This window comes from Gavialis gangeticus, unplaced genomic scaffold, assembly GCF_001723915.1.
Source record: "Gavialis gangeticus isolate Ggan-Ray unplaced genomic scaffold, GavGan_comp1, whole genome shotgun sequence".
Taxonomy (NCBI): Eukaryota; Metazoa; Chordata; order Crocodylia; family Gavialidae; genus Gavialis; species Gavialis gangeticus.
The window spans coordinates 93,061,646-93,077,590 of NW_017728992.1; the positions used below are offsets into that span (position 1 = coordinate 93,061,646).

At 41.5% G+C, this 15,945-nt stretch overlaps 1 protein-coding gene across 3 annotated transcripts in view; it reads right to left on the reverse strand.

Moving 5' to 3' along the window:
• ARHGAP28 (Rho GTPase activating protein 28) overlaps positions 1 to 15,945 on the reverse strand; it is a 135,726-nt gene that overhangs the window by 50,034 nt on the left and 69,747 nt on the right. For all 3 annotated transcript variants that reach the window (XM_019525637.1, XM_019525644.1, XM_019525649.1), the window contains one exon: positions 4,956 to 5,158. In XM_019525637.1, the coding sequence (XP_019381182.1) occupies positions 4,956 to 5,158 (203 nt within the window). The remainder of the gene's footprint in view (positions 1 to 4,955; positions 5,159 to 15,945) is intronic.

A 15,945-nucleotide genomic window follows, 5' to 3' on the forward strand; every position in this document is an offset into this window, starting at 1 on the left:
GGCCACTATCCTCTTCCTGATGGTGACTGGTGACAGCAGCTTAAGAGGAAGAAATGAAAATCCCATAGCCTCAGGCTTCAAACAGATGCTGGATTTTCCCCAGGAGAGACTATTTTTCTTCTAGGACAAAGTACACTCATTTAGAAATCCCCATCTGTGATCCCAGGACAAAGACTAAAAATGTTCATAGGATAGGAGCTACTAACAGGTTGTCTTGGGACATCGCAAAGTGCATCTGAACAGTTGTCCTGGGATTGCATCATTGAATCAATGGCTGAAATGTAGCAATGCATTCAGCGGCTCAGTAAGCCCTGACTGGAAGGGAAATGTGTGTATGTGCCAATCCCAGCATTTTTCTGTTCTGGGGCAAACATAGGTACAACTGGTCCTGGGACAAAGGCAATATCTGTTCCTAGTCACAGAGTAAGATAACCCCCTACATTAGATACTATCTTGAACTCTATACAGTTTGGCTAACAACCTACAATGTAGGTCTCCACCCTGTATTTATGCTACCATTAATTATGTTTCTGTTGATAGTCTTCATATATGTGTCCAATACTTTTATGAATTCCACTTCTTGGCCTCAACAAAATCCTATGGCAGTGAATTCCATGGTATGATTATGCATATTTCCTTTTTCAAGTTTTCAGTTTGCTATTTCTTTATTCCCTGAATGTCCTTTGAGTGGTGAGATAGGGAGAACAGAAGTTGCCAATTCATCTTGTCTGAACCATTGATTATCTGATATATTTATATCATTCCCTTTTTATTTATCTCCCTTCTAAAGCAAACAGTTTTTGCATTTTTTACTCTTTTTGTTTGTCTGTTTAGGATTTTTCAGGCCCCAATCATTTTAATTCCCTGCCCCTGAACCCTCTCTTAAGTTTAGCAATACCCTTTTAGAGATGGGAGACCTTAAGGTCATATCTTTGATTTATGTAAAGGTAACAAACAAACACGTCAAACAGGAAATGGACTAATCTGCAAGCAGCTCTTTAAAGGACTTGATCAATGAGCTTATTGTTCTTAAGGCATTGTATTCTTAATAGCACACTTGTATTAGCTTTACTACAGTGGTTCACAACCTTTTTGTATTCAAGGCACCCCTCTGCAACTCTTCTGAATGTGGTGGCACTCTGGTTGAGAACCACTGCCTGAGTTGTATTGCCTCAGTTAACCTCAGTGGTTTTCAGCTGGGGTGATGCTGCCACTGCAATGGGCCAGGTGAAACTGCCTCCTGTGCCTTATGTAGAGCCAGGTCAGTCCTGACTAGTAGTGGAGGGAAGTGAAGGTGAAGAGGAAACAGGGGCTGCAAGGAGTCAACTGCATGCCACCACTGCTGTTCGTGGCTGAGCCCAGCACACCACACAGCTGCTTCCCACAGCCCCTGACAGGAGTGGGGCAGTGGCTCAGGCCCCCATGTCAGCTGGGAACAGCAGCAGCAGTGTCATACTCCTATTCCTTGCCTGCTTTCCCTGTGTCTCCCAGCAACCCGGGGGCTTTGGTCAGGCCGTACCCCCATCCCTCCAAAGTTTGAGGTGTGGTGTGCTGCACCTTGCTTTAGTAAACATTGGATCTGACTATGAGTGCTCCTGCCTGTATTGGGGTTATCTTATAACCTTAACACAGGCAGCAGAGGCTGTTCTTGCCAAAGCTGTTCCTACTCTGACCCTGTACACTCCTCCCAGAAACAGTGGTACACAGGAGAGTTTTACCTGGCAGGGGTTCCACCTGCCACAGTGCTGCCGCTGTTGCCAGGTCTTGTGTGCCCACTGCTGCTGCTTTGTGATCTTGCTTCCCATTATGTGGATGGGCAGTTTCACCGAGGATCTGTGCTGCAGCATATTAGAGAGGGTCTTGAGGCACTCCACTTGGGAACCACTGCTATTTTTGACTCCAAAATCCTGACTGATTAGCAAGTACCAATTTACTGTATTCTGCAATCAGGTAAAAATCTGAGATAAGAAATTTATGTAAATGCCCTCCTTGATCTTCCTGATCAGTTAGCTTTCCTGTCCACAACCTTGTACAAAGATGTCTGATTTAAGCCCTTTGCTTTGTGTTTATGGCAGTGTGAGCAACTTTTCTGTATCCAGTGAAACAACTTGCTTTCACCACAGATCTTTGTAAGGCCAAATGATTGTTCTTTTCCTCCTCAGTCTCAAGTCTGAACTAATGATCCTCATGCTGTTCTCACTCCCCTTTCCAACAATCTTTAATTTCATCTGAATACATTGCTGCTCCATCCACACACCCCTTCCCGCCAACCCAAGTTACAATTTCATAATTAAGTTTATTTTGGCTTTGGGCCCAAAATATTCTTTCCAAGAAAATTTTTGTAAACCAAAATGGCTTTCACAGCGCCCATGAAACATTGTAAAATGGGGTGTGAATGTGGAGAGAAAATTCTGCCTTTGTGTAACCAAATAATTCTGGACAGTTTTCTTCATTTGTCCAACTCTTGTTCTGACACCTACAAAGAATAGGTTAAGTAGGAATGAAAAAGTTAAAGGATGACAGAATAGGACTAAAATGTAGAAGGAGTTACAGTAGAAATAGTTCCAAATAACTTTATATATGTTTTGGTCGTATGGGTTTCAGTAAGGCATACTTGTTTTACTAGAAACAATTTTCATACTTTAGAAACATCTGGAATCTACTGAGACAAGTGTCTAGATCCTATGACTAGTTTTGCAAATACCACAGGAAGACAGACAGCTACTTTGGAGAATTCCCATATTAACCAACTGAGGGAAGAGATGTGCCTTCTTAAGACTTCTAGCAATTTTGCAAAGTTATTCAAGCCACCTCAACTTTTTCTAAATACTTGAGGTACTGAGTAGTAACACCAATTAGCTGAAGGAGGGACATCTTTGCTTAGCTCAGTTTCAGCCCTAAAAGGAACCTGGAGCAGTTACATGAGCTCCCCAAAATTTTTTTTTCCAATTTCATGACACACACACACCTCAAACCTATTTTTAATGGCCTGGCATTGCTCGTAGCTTTGAAAAACCCTGTTCTAATCCCCACATCAGCCAATGAGGATAAGTACTTCATTACCTCCCTCTTCATTATGCTGTTGCTCATCAGTGCTCTGTGAGATCACTGAAGTAATCATCCCTTCCCCCATTCCTTTTATATCAATCAATATGATTTTATGACCTTTCCTGCCTTTGGTCATTACTATCAATCAGATCTTCCTGCAAACACATGGTCATGTGAGAAGTATTAGCATGTTTCTGATTATATCATCTATGCGGGACCCTATCTCCCATTTCCTTCCTTTAAGAAAGGTCTATCTTTCTTCCTCCTCAGACATGTATCAAAAGATTTTTGAATATTTATTCTTATTCTTTCATAGGATTTTCTTTCCACATCCATTTTCTTGTATTTTGACCGTTAGTAGGCAGCGTTAACATTATCTAAAATTGAACGATGATTATAACTTAACATTCCACAGGTGTTTAGTCCCATTTTTTAAATGGTCAATAATTAGAATGAACATGTCCTGATACATTTTTGAAACAATATTATGCAGGATGAAAAGGTAAATGCAGTATAGAAAACATATTGGGTCATACCTCTTGGCTTCATTTTAAATTCAGAACAGAATGAACAGAAAAAAATCAAAGAGTCAGGAAAGTAATCAGATGAAGGACAACATGGGCATCTATACCCATGCTCTGGCGTGGAGTGGGAGCACTTTAATTAGAGCAGCTCTCAGAGCTCCCACAGCATCACCTGTATTCAGTATCTTGTGCTTCAAAATGGCAGCGGGCACACTTTACCTAAAGCTTGTTTGACCAGTGTTAGGTAAGTATCCCCGCTGCCATTTTGAAACATGGGGATGGTGAATACACATGATGCAGAGGCTGCTGATGCACGCTAATTAGCATGCTCCAGCACACTGGCAGCAGCCTCGATTAATCAAGTCTGCTCCAACGCATGCTGATTAAAACATGTCAGAGCAGAGGTCTGCGACATGTATAGATGTCCCATGAGATAGCAGAACAATTTATGTAGTTTTGAAAGTCTGCCAACAGCAGTATGCTGTGGCATTTCTGAGAATGAGAGTAATTGGGAACAGCTCAAATACTGCCCAGACTCCACAATGTTAACTCAAAATATAATTACATTGCATTGAATGTGGTGGTAAGTCAGATACATCCTACCTCCTACTAAACAATGTTTGGAATGAACCGCATAGTAATCAATATGTATCCTAGATCAGTCCATGGGTGAAGTTACACATTACACATAGACCACACTACGGGCACTAGTGAGTAACATGAGTATCTCTATGTTAAAGCCTGTTAACTTGAGCTAAGTGTCCTCCAAGTGTCTCAAAGTTAGGCCATGTCAGGCAAGGGTTAACTCTGACCCAAGTCATGTTAGGGTAACTTCAGTTTGCTCCACAGATATAAAGTGAGTAATCTGCAGTTGTCCAGCATCCCAGCATTCGCTCCTGGTCCCCACCCCCTGCCCCAAGCAGTGATAGAACCCTTGCTCACCAGCTCTCTAGTGGCAAGTAAGGGCTGTGCAAGAAAAAAAGTGTATTAACCCTTAATATGTGATTGCTTACACCACAGTCTAACTTTAACACGGCTTAACAGCCCACATATTTAGTAAGGTCTAAGTGTAAAGTGTAACTTCACCCTAAGATTGCTCTTAGATTGTAATACAGCTGCAGAATAGCAAACAAACATGGAATATCAAAATTTTTCCTCATCCAGTTTCAATTTCCAAGTACAGTAAGAAAAAGAAGAGGCTAAATGTTATTTTTAGGTGGCATAATAAAGTAATAAGAACTTCAGCACAGTTCATATTAACATCTCATCTGTATGTTAATCAGGTGCATGCTGAGAGTTGGGAGGAGGGAAAAATCAAGGCATTATTATACTTGTTTAGTCCAAGTAAAATACAAAAAGGAGAGCCTGTATTTGTATGCTCACCATCAGCAGGTTTGACTTCTAACAATGTTTGTTCTTCTTGTCCATTTTCACTGCTCTCTTTGATACTTTCCACTTCACACCAGAAATCCTCCATTGAAGTGCTATCCATGGAGGCCTGTGAATTGGAACGGCTGAACACAGGTGGATGTAAAGACTCATTGGAAAGCATCCTGTTAATTCTTTGACATCGTGGGAGGGATTTTCTGCAAGGAGATAATTATGAAAACATAAACTCTGTACCTCTCATTTTTTTCATGAAGTTCTAACTTCTAACACTAAATTTAGGCTCACAATAAATGAGAGGGGCAGAGAACAAAATTGTGGAAGCAGAGGATGGAATGCTGAATTTCCTTTTCTGATGATCAGTTTCAATCACTGTAATAGTGTTACACATTTTTGGCCTAGTATTGTTTTTTTGAAATTGTGACATGTGGGCCATTAAGCAAAACCAATCCAACAAACAGTGGGTCAGGCATTAGGGTGAAACTCAATAGGCCCAGCTTCTGTTCCCAGCTGAGGTACTGATCTACTTTATGACCCTGAGTAAATTAACTTCACTCTGCATGCCCAGAAACCCCTTCCAGCCTGACTCATTGGCATCAAACTCTTTTTGGTAAAATATGCAGATTTAAGAACACAAAAACATTGCATGCATTTATCTCAGTTTCACTTATTTGTGTCAGAAAAATCAGGAGAAAATCAAGGAAAAAGAGAAAAAATTGCAAGTTGAACTAGTTCCATCAATAACTTTTCTGTTTGAAATTTCCTTAATTTTACTTAACAATAGAAAACATTTACAACATTTGATTCTAAACTGAAACATTTCATTTTGGATTGAACAAAATGTTTTGCTGCACCTGAAATAATTGCAATTTTAAAATTTGATTTTGAAAACTGTTCTTTTGGGATTGCTCAAAATATTTTTTTAAGCCTTTTTTTCAGAATTGTCAGCAAACTAAAAAAATAATAATCAGTGTATCATATATCTCTGTATATCATATATACATTTATAGTATAAATTCTTCCAAGTGGAGACTATCTTGTACTATATATTAGTACAATGTCTTTCTTAATGAGTTTGATCACAGCTGGTGACAGTAGATGGGGCTGTGATAGAGACTATGTACAATTATGATGATTATGTGATGGCATCAGGAGAGAGGATGCTAGTGGCAGCAAAAAGTGTCCCAGGAACCAGCAAAAAAATGTTTAAGGTTGTTTCATAGGAGCACCCAATCTTCACTTATATGAGGACAGTCTGTCTTATTTTTCACATTGTGGCATTGGCTTGTTAAGACCCCCCTATTTAAAACCACACCTCTTCTTTTTTCCATAAAAATATATTTTCCCTTTCAGTTTTCCATTCCTGTAGCTGTTTTCATATATGATTTATAAACAAAATAATGTAATAATACAGAATTAACTTATTTTTAACCACCTCACATTTTTACTCTCCTGTTGTGACTTCAAGGTGAAGTGCTGACTACTTCTCTGAGAAGGCTGGTACACTCCCCCATCATTTTGGTGGTCCTAAGCTGATTAGTCCTGCAGCCCATAGCTGAACTCAAAGTTAGGGAGCAGCAGTGGAAACAATGGAAAAAGAAATTCCAGTGGTGGACTTTATCAGTGCTTGTAAGAAGCAAATCAGAGCTGCAGTCCCATGGTGCTCTTAGATTAGAAATGTACAGGACGGACAATGTGCTTGCCAAATGTGCCCAGATGCCCCTCACCAGATGATAAGAATGGAATTTAAGCTTTCAAATGAATGACAATCTTTCTAAAAAGCAGAAAATTCATTCTTCCACTCTAGAGATAAATGCTATTTTGGATGAGAAAATGTGTATTTAGTGTTTTTGCATATTTTCTCATGAACTTCATGTAGTTGTCTGCTTTAAGCATACACTGCGGCTGTTATTGTTTTAATTTGGGCAAGCCACAATCTACAAAATACAAAGAGGAATTCATGACATAAAAAGTGGTTAAAGCCATTTGAGTGATTTCTATGTAGTTTGCTTGTTGGAAAATCAACAGCATTCCACTTGCCTTAGGTTTTTAGTCTCAGAAGACTGAGTCACCAGTGAAATCATCACGTGGAACTTAAAAGTTCCTTTATTTCCAATTCACCTTTCATTACCCCATGTATCAGCAAGAAAAAAATACAAATGCCAAGGCTTTTAAATACCATGGGATAATAGTTTGGCAGATGCCTGTAATAAAGACTTAGTTGTTAAAGTTAACCATACCAAAATCAGTCAGAGTACACCAGCTCTTTAATTGTATAAGAGATAGCAGTGTTGGCCAGCTGGATAAAGCTTATAATCTCATGTTCCAAAAAGGTAATACAGAAGTTAAATGAGATAATAGGTACTTTCCCATAGTGATTAAAAACCTTATTGGGCCCTTTGTGTTAGGTACTATGCAAGCAGACAGAAGGATAATCCCTGCTCTAGTATAAACTTCTCTATGCTCTGTATCAGCTATTTTCAACCTGGGAGTAACTCCTCCCACCCCTCCCAAATAGTCAGGGAGAGGTGTGAAGGGATTGTAACACCTTTGCTCTTTTCAGAGTATTAAATGGGAAATGTGTCCCATGCGAACAAAGGATGGGTCCCACTATGGAAAAGGTTAAGAACCAATCTTATCTGTTATATCTGTTCAGATCAAAAGAGGGATGCTTATCTCCATTTTACATGAGGCATGGACAGATGAAGGAACTCTTGCTGCATCACACAAGAACTCTCTAGCCAAACCAGCAGCTGAATCCAGATCTTATGAATCCCAGTCTGAGCACCTTAGTTGAATGACAATGCTTTCTTTTGCAAGGAAGTAATCAAAATGCAAATTAAGGCCTTGCAGTATCTTTATCATAAAACCTTAAAGACGATAAGCACATGTACATTATGTATGAAACAGGTCAAAATGCCCACGACAGCAATCATTTTGTTCTTGCAATCAATTCTTTATAGAAGAGGCAGCAGAGAATGCTCCCTGGTAATGTAACAGCCTGGGAGCGCGCTCTCTTTTAATCGTGAGGGAATTCAAATATTTCCTGCCTTCTCAGTGCGTGAAATACTGACCATGACCCTTATGCTCCTCAAGCATCACACCCCTCTGCGTCCTGGACTTTGACTCCCTCAGCACTTCAGCTAAATCAAACCATATTAGGAAGAAAGAGGTTTGGTGGTTTCTTGAGTAGCTACCATGTTATTTTGTAATAATACCCTGCAAAAAACGGAATGCAAACAGCTAACGTAGCACGGCAACAACTGCTGTGACAACTGACTTTCGAATGCATTTAAGGTTGCTGGCTAATTAGCATGTATGTAGAACAATATTAAAAAGCACAGAACATATTCTGCAAATCAGATGAACGTAGCTTGCCTGGCAGTTGCATAGCTGAAGATTGTTTTATCCCCCCTCAGATGATGGAATGCTAGGTAAAATTCACATCTTAAGAAAAGTTGGGGAGAGACACGTGCTCTTGATTGGTAAACAGCTAGAGTTTGCTGCCAGGTGGCTTGATACACACTGCCCCCAATTATTCTAATGTTGCTATGAAAAGTCCTTGTATTTAGGTAGTCCTTTGCCTCCTAGACCAACACATCCACCTGAAGCATTTATACCTCTAAGTGGTACTGGCACTAGCCTGCATTTCCTTCTAGCCAAGATGCTCAAAACAGTTTCAGTAAAAAAATCCCAAAGGAAGCAAGCCACTTGTATATACTTCCTCATTTTTATTCATTCTTGAAAGACACTGATGAAGCACTGACTCAGACTGAGTGCCATTTCCAGAGTAACAATTCAGCCAAGGCTAAGCTACCTGAGCACAAAGGACAACAGCAAATCTTAACCTTCAGCTGCTCAGAAGGTTAGTCAGCCAGTCCTCTTGCTAGGAATTGAGCAACTTACACATTCTTAGATGTTTCTGACTGTGAAGGTAATCCTATTTCTCCTCCAAAAAAGAAGGAAAAGAAGAAATGATAAAAGAGTAGGAATCAGAACATAAAGTCTACGCTCCCTCTGTTTTAGTTACTCTCTTTTCCTGTCCTATTTTGTCTGGGTGGGCATGAGATGATTAGACAGCAAGATTGATAGAAATCAGGACGGGAGTGTCATGTTCTGACCTCCTGGATAAAAGCAAAGCCAGCTTAGAAAATGTCAGGAAAGAGAAATGAGGCTTAAAGCATCAAGCAAAAACTTCAGTTACTCAACTGAAATAGTTAAAATAGTTTTCAGGAGTTGGATTTATTATTCTAAAGGGAAAGAAAAATGAGAAAGGACAAAGAACTTGCACAGTGCCATACTCTTATTGGTGACTGATTACAGAAGAGGTTAATAACTTGTAGCAGAAAGAAATATGATGATATAACCAAAAAAACCCCATTTCATTGAAAACACCTTTTCAAGGAAGCAGGATATTTCCATGAGATATGAGGGGGCTGATCAAATAACGTGTTATTCTAGTCTTATGCTGGTAAAACTCCATTGTACCTTTTAATAATGCACTAGGAATCTTGCCCTATACCTGTATATTATATATTTTCTCTGTGTAAAGAAGCCAACATTCAGTGTATAACTTGAGAGCACTCACTGATTTTGGTATAATCTTTTCAGTCCAATAAATAGTTTTTATCCTATCTCCCAGGCAAAGATAAATCAAAGCAGACAAAGAGCTAGTTTGGTGACACCTAATGATTGTCCACAGATTAAGTAATGATAGCTCAGTGTCTGTGTTTTCAATTTAATGAAGTGAAGGGTGGTTATGAATCTATAAAAAAGGAGAGGAATGAAACCACCTTGTACTTAAAGACTGCATTTTATCCTTGTTTAGAACAGGAGGAGAAAGAACATCATTTTCTGTGGATTATAATAGTTTATTTCATTCGGGTATGGAATCTGCTTCACCACAATTATTTTGCATAAATATTTACATATTTGGTAGATAAAATATAAAGACTTTCTCAATTACTGCTACGTTAGGATCTATCACAGGGGTTGGCAACGTTTTTGGGCAGAGTGGCAAAAGCACCTGCAACCTTGACTTGTAAGATGTTGGCGTGCCAGGGGTAGACAGTGGGGGAGCTGTGAGGGGCCCGATCTTTGTTGTTGTAGCGCAGCGCTGGCCCCTTCCCTGCTGTCTGCCCTGAGGTGAATGTGCCAAGCAAAATGCCTTTGTGTCATGCTCTGGCACCCATGCCAGTGGTTGCCTCCCCCTAATCCATCATTCCTTTGCCATATTCACTATTGCAGAATCTGAGGGCATGAACACACAACTAGACCCCTATGTAATTTATGTTGGTTTTGTATACTCATGAAAATTTCTCTGGTGTCAGGAGTTATCCCACAGTAGTTTACAAAGGAGGCTATTGGTGTGCCATACCACTAGATGGCAGGGGAATTTATTTCCCATTAGCAAATGGTTAATCCCAGGAAAGATATATGCAGAAGACACCTAAGCCAGTATAATTTATACTAGTAGAGGTTTACTTCTAATTCTCCATCTGTCTAAATTACCTTAATTTATGTATTTCTATTATCTTTTTGCTCCTTTTTTTCTATACCTTGGTAATATGGTACTCTAATATAAATATTTTATCTGCCTATACCCTGAGTAATTAGGTTATGCAATGAATATTAGCAGCATTAAGTGAAACAAAGTGGTGTAGTGCTCTGTTGCTCACAAACAGGAAAGAATTGGTGGGGAATGTAGTAGTGGATGGCAACTTGGGCAGGAGCAACAATGAGATGATCAAGTTCAGGATCCTGAGGAAAGGAGGGAAAGAGAACAGCAGAGTAAGGACCCTGGACTTCAGAAAAGCAGACTTTGACTCCCTCAGGAAACTGCTGGACAGGATCCCCTGGGAGGCCAGTCTGAGGGAGATAGGAATCTGGAAGAGCTGGCTGTACTTTAAAGACATTTATTGAGAGCACAGGAATGAACCACCCTGATGTGCAGGAAGACTAGCAAATATGGCAAAACATCAGCTTGGCTTAGTGGTGAACTCTTCAGTAAGCTAAATCTCAAAAATGAAGCTTATAAGAAGTGGAAACATGGACGAACAAGTGCAGCTGTGGCCTCACCAGTCTCACCACTGGCCATGATCTTTGAAAACTCATGGTGATTGGGAGAGGTCCTGGATGATTTGGAAAAGAGCAAATATAGTGCCCATCTTTAAGGAAAGGAAGAAGGAAGATCCAGGGAACTACAGCTTCACCTCAGCCACTGAAAAAATCATGGAGCAGGTCTTCAAGGAATCTGTTTCTAAGCATGTGGAGGAGAAGAAGGTGATTAGGAACAGTCAGAATGGATTCACCAAGGGCAAGTCATGGCTGACCAATCTGATTGCTTTCTCTGATGAGATTACTGACTCTGCCGATGTGGGGAGACTGGTGGATGTGGTGTACCTTGGCTTTAGTAAGGTTTCTAACACGGTCTCCCACAACATGCTCGCAGACAAGCTAAGGCAGTACGGGTTGGATGAATGGACTGTAAGAAAACTGGCTGGATCATAGGGCTCAGAGGGTAGTAGTCAATAGCTGAATGTCTAGTTGGCAGCCAGTATAAAGTGGAGAGCCCCCAGGCTCAGTCCTGGGGCCAGTTTTGTTCAATATCTTTATCAAAGACCTGGAAGATGTTCTAGAGTGCACTCTCATCAAGTTTGCAGATGACAGCAAGCTGGAGGGAGTAGTAGATACACTGGAGGAAAGATTCATAGATTCATAGATTATGGAGTCAGAAGGGACCCAATGGTTCATCGTGTCTGACCCCCTGCCCCTGGCAGGAAATAGGACCGAGGTCAGACGACTCCAGCCAGGTGAATGTCAAGCCTCCTCTTGAAGACCTCCAAGTTAGGTGACAGCACCACCTCTCTTGGAAGCCCATTCCAGACTCTGGCCACCCTTACTGTAAAAAATTTCTTCCTAATGTCTAACCTAAATCTACTCTCCACTAGTTTTCACCCATTATTCCTAGTTACTCCCTGAGGCGCTCTAGTAAACAGTGCATCCCCAATTCCCTGCTGTCCTCCCCTGATAAATTTATAGGTGGTCACAAGGTCACCCCTCAGCCGTCTTTTGTATAGGCTGAAGAGATCCAGATCTCTCAGCCTCTCCTCGTAGGGTCTTTATGGAGACCACTAATCATGTGGATGGCCCTCCTCTGAACCCTTTCCAGATCCTCCGTGTCTCTCTTGAAGTGCGGCACCCAGAACTGGACACAGTACTCCAACTGCGGCCTGACTAGTGCTGCATAGAGGGGGAGCATCACCTCCCTTGATTTGTTGGTCATGCATCTGCTAATACATGACAAGGTGCAATTGGCTTTGTTCATGGCCTCGTTGCACTGCCGGCTCATGTTCATCTTGGAGTCAACTATGATTCCAAGATCTCTCTCAGCCTCTGAGCTGCTGAGGAGGTCATCCCCCAACCTGTAGGTGTGCTGGGGATTCCTCCTTCCTAGGTGGAGTACCTTACATTTATCTTTGCTGAATTGCATCCTATTATGTTCTGCCCATTGATCCAACCTGTCCAGGTCAGCCTGTAACTGCTCCCTACCCTCTGGTATATTAACTTTGTCCCATAATTTGGTATCATCTGCGAACTTGGAGAGGGTGCTCAACAGCCCCTCATCCAAATCACTGATGAAGATATTAAATAATACCAGCCCTAAGGACCAAACCCTGCGGGACCCCACTGCCCACCTCCTTCCAGGTTGAAATTGACCCATCAACTACCACTTTCTTGGTGCGGTCTCTAAGCCAGTTAGCCACCCACCTGACTGTGTAGGCATCCACTCCACAGGATAGGGTTAGGATTCAGAGACTTCTCGACAAATTGGAGCGTTGGACCAAAAGAAATCTCATAAGGTTCAATAAGGACAAGTGCAGAGTCCCACACTTAGGTTGAAACAATCCCATGCACCGGTACAGGCTGGGAACTGACTGGCTAGACAGCAGCTCTGCAGAAAAGGACCTGGGGGTTACAATGGACAATAAGCTGAATATGAGCCAACAGTGTGCCCTTGTTACAAAGACTGGTGAGGCCACATCTGCAGTCCTGTGTCCAGTTTTGGGCCCCCCGCTACCAAAAGGAGGTGGGCAAATTGGAGAGAGTCCAGTGGAGGGCCATGAAAATGGTTAGGGCATTGGAGCACGTGACATATGAGAAGAGGTTGAGGGAACTGGGCTTTTTTAGTTTGCAGAAGAGAAGACTGAAGGAGGATTTAATAGCAGCCTTCAACTACCTGAAGGGGTTTTCCAAAGAGGATGGTACTAGATTATTCTCAGTGGTGGCAGATGATAGAACAAGGAACAACCATCTCAAGTTGCAGCAAGGGAAGTTTAGGTTAGATATTAATAAAAACTTTATCACTAGGAGGGTAGTAATGCCTCTGGAACAGGTTACTCACAGAGGATGTAGAATCTCCATCCTTGGAGGTTTTTAAGACCCAGCTAGACAAAGCTTTGATTGGGATGATCTAGTTGGGGCTGGTCCTGCCTTGATCAGGGTCTTAGACTAGATGACCTCATGAGGTCCCTCCCAACCCTAATTTTTCTGTGATTCTGGCTCTTGATCTCTCCAGTCCTATAATTCTCCCCCCCACACACCCAAAAGGGACTTCCACCCCTTCAGTTCTCTTTAAATGCCAGTTATGAAAAGGGCTTTGTTGGTTGCATTATAAGTCAACAATTTCCCCTGTTAATTGTAAACAAACTGAATGTCTTCACTATGAGCTGTTAGAAAGCTGACGCTTCTTGGCAAGTTTTATTAAACCTCTGCTTTCAAATATGGGCATTGTTTTTCAAGAGAATATGTAATTTTAACTATGTGCCATTCACCTCTAGGGTGCACATATTGTGAAGCCTATGGCCTATGCTAGTACTGTTATCCTTTTTTAACCAAGAGCTTAGCTAGTATTCTAGATTTTGTGGGGTTTTTTGTTAGAAGGAAAAGCAGATAAATGAGTCAGGCATGTCTCTGATGTAATTGTATTTATTTACAAAAAAATACACAACGTTCTGTTTCCCTGAACACAGTCATAACTAAACAACTGGAAGCAATTTTTTTGCTCAAGCTTTTTTTAGCTCAGCCCTCCACCTAACCCATTCACTCATTAGTCTTTCTTTTGAACCCACATTTCCAGTGATTCTTTTACTTGACTTTTTAGTTGCTTCTTTCTCTCTTGCTGGTCACTTTGCTCATGGACATACAAACCTCCATCAAACAATACTTAGTGAAACTCCTCTGCCCACATACCTCTGCCTGATCAAAGCAGGCAGCTCTGATAGCTGAACCATGAGGAGTCTATCTCATTACATAAACGGACTTATCCTGAATAAAGGAAACCTATCAAACTCATCAAATTCAATAAAGTCACCGTCAGCTTCCACTGGAACAGCAGCATGCAACTGAAAAGCAACATACCAGGGCACAAAACTACAAGAATGCTGCTAATGATTATTTCACTATTAATTTTCACAAAGCATTATTTCAACATTTTGTAGAACAGAATTCCAAATTCATGTCAGCCTCACAGCTCTTCAGCAAAGTGCTGCTGTCAAATAATCTGATATCTCATAGCAGCATATTAACAGGACTTGTTTATTTTATTAAAAAAACAGGATTCCCAGTACTTATCGCTTCCTAGTGTTCTCTAAAGCAGGAGTCAACTTTAGAGAATACTTCAGGAGTCAGCAGGCCAAAATTACCCATCTCTGCCTGAGGCAGGCCAGCCCTTCCAACCTGGCCACTACCATTGCAGCTTCTTTTTGCTGCCCTGCCACTGCTGCTTCCTTACTGATTATGCAAAGCCCCTGACTCTGAAAGGCTGCTGAAGCTCTAGCTCTGTAGGCTGGGTAGAATGGCTCCATAGGCTGAATCCAGCCTGCAGGCAATAGGCTACTGACCCTGCTCTAAAGTAATTACTGTAAGTACTGTAATTAAGGGCACTTTTATACGTGCTGTGACACATTCTGATTAGAATGCATTGGAGCAGACTTGAGTCTGCTGGAGCGTTCTAATCAGAGTGCTCCAGTGTGCTGCAGTGTCTCGTGTATTCAGCATCCCTGTGTTTGAAAATGGCAGGGCTGCTTTCACTAAAGCTTGTTGAACAATGTATGAGACACTGCAGGTGTTTAAATTAGAGTGGATCCCAAGATCTGCTCTAATTAAATAAATCAAACAAAAAAAGGCCCTCCAGATAACCCCCCAAATCGTATTTATCTCATAGTATTCTTGATTTACTAAAATTATGCTTGTTTGCTTAATCATTAATCAGCTACAATTCTCTCACATATTCGTGGCACCCAGTGTGGTTTACTTTAAGCCATATGATCATAGATTGGGTCTCACTTTTGCAGATGTTCGCTCAGTGCCAGGGGCTGTGCCTTGAACTTGATCTAAGAAAGTCCAGGTGGGAGAAGGGGCAAGCAGGACTTGCGGGGTAGGGACTAGCAGGTCCACAGTGGAGTTTGGTGGGTTCGGTGAAAAGTTGGTGTTGTCCATCTGGGAGTGGTAGGGCTTGGAGGGGCTAAAAAAAGCTTGGTCAGGGTTGGGTAGGGGGAGAGGAAATGAGCAGCCCTGAGGCTGGTGTGAGCAGCTGGACTTTCCCAACTTTGGGGTTGTTCTCCAAACATGTACAGACATTTGTTAGTTTTTTCTACCCCATTCCTGATCTAACCTAACTCACCTCCTCCAGTGAACTAAGATCATTCTGGCCATTTTAGGCCTCACCCACTTCCCCAAATGTCTGTACAGGTCAGCATTGAGAGGTTAGGTACAGACATTCAGGGAGGTTAAGGGAATTTTAGATTGAGTTAAATATAGCCACCCAATCTAAGGTAAATTGGGGTGTAGGGAGCAGGCGGAGGCGTTGCAGGGATTGAGGATTCTATGGGGATGGGGGCAGGGAGGGGCTGGCAGGGTCCAAAAGCAGCTTCATAGTTTCATAGTTGGTAGGGTTGGAAGGGACCTGAGCAGATCATCAATTCTG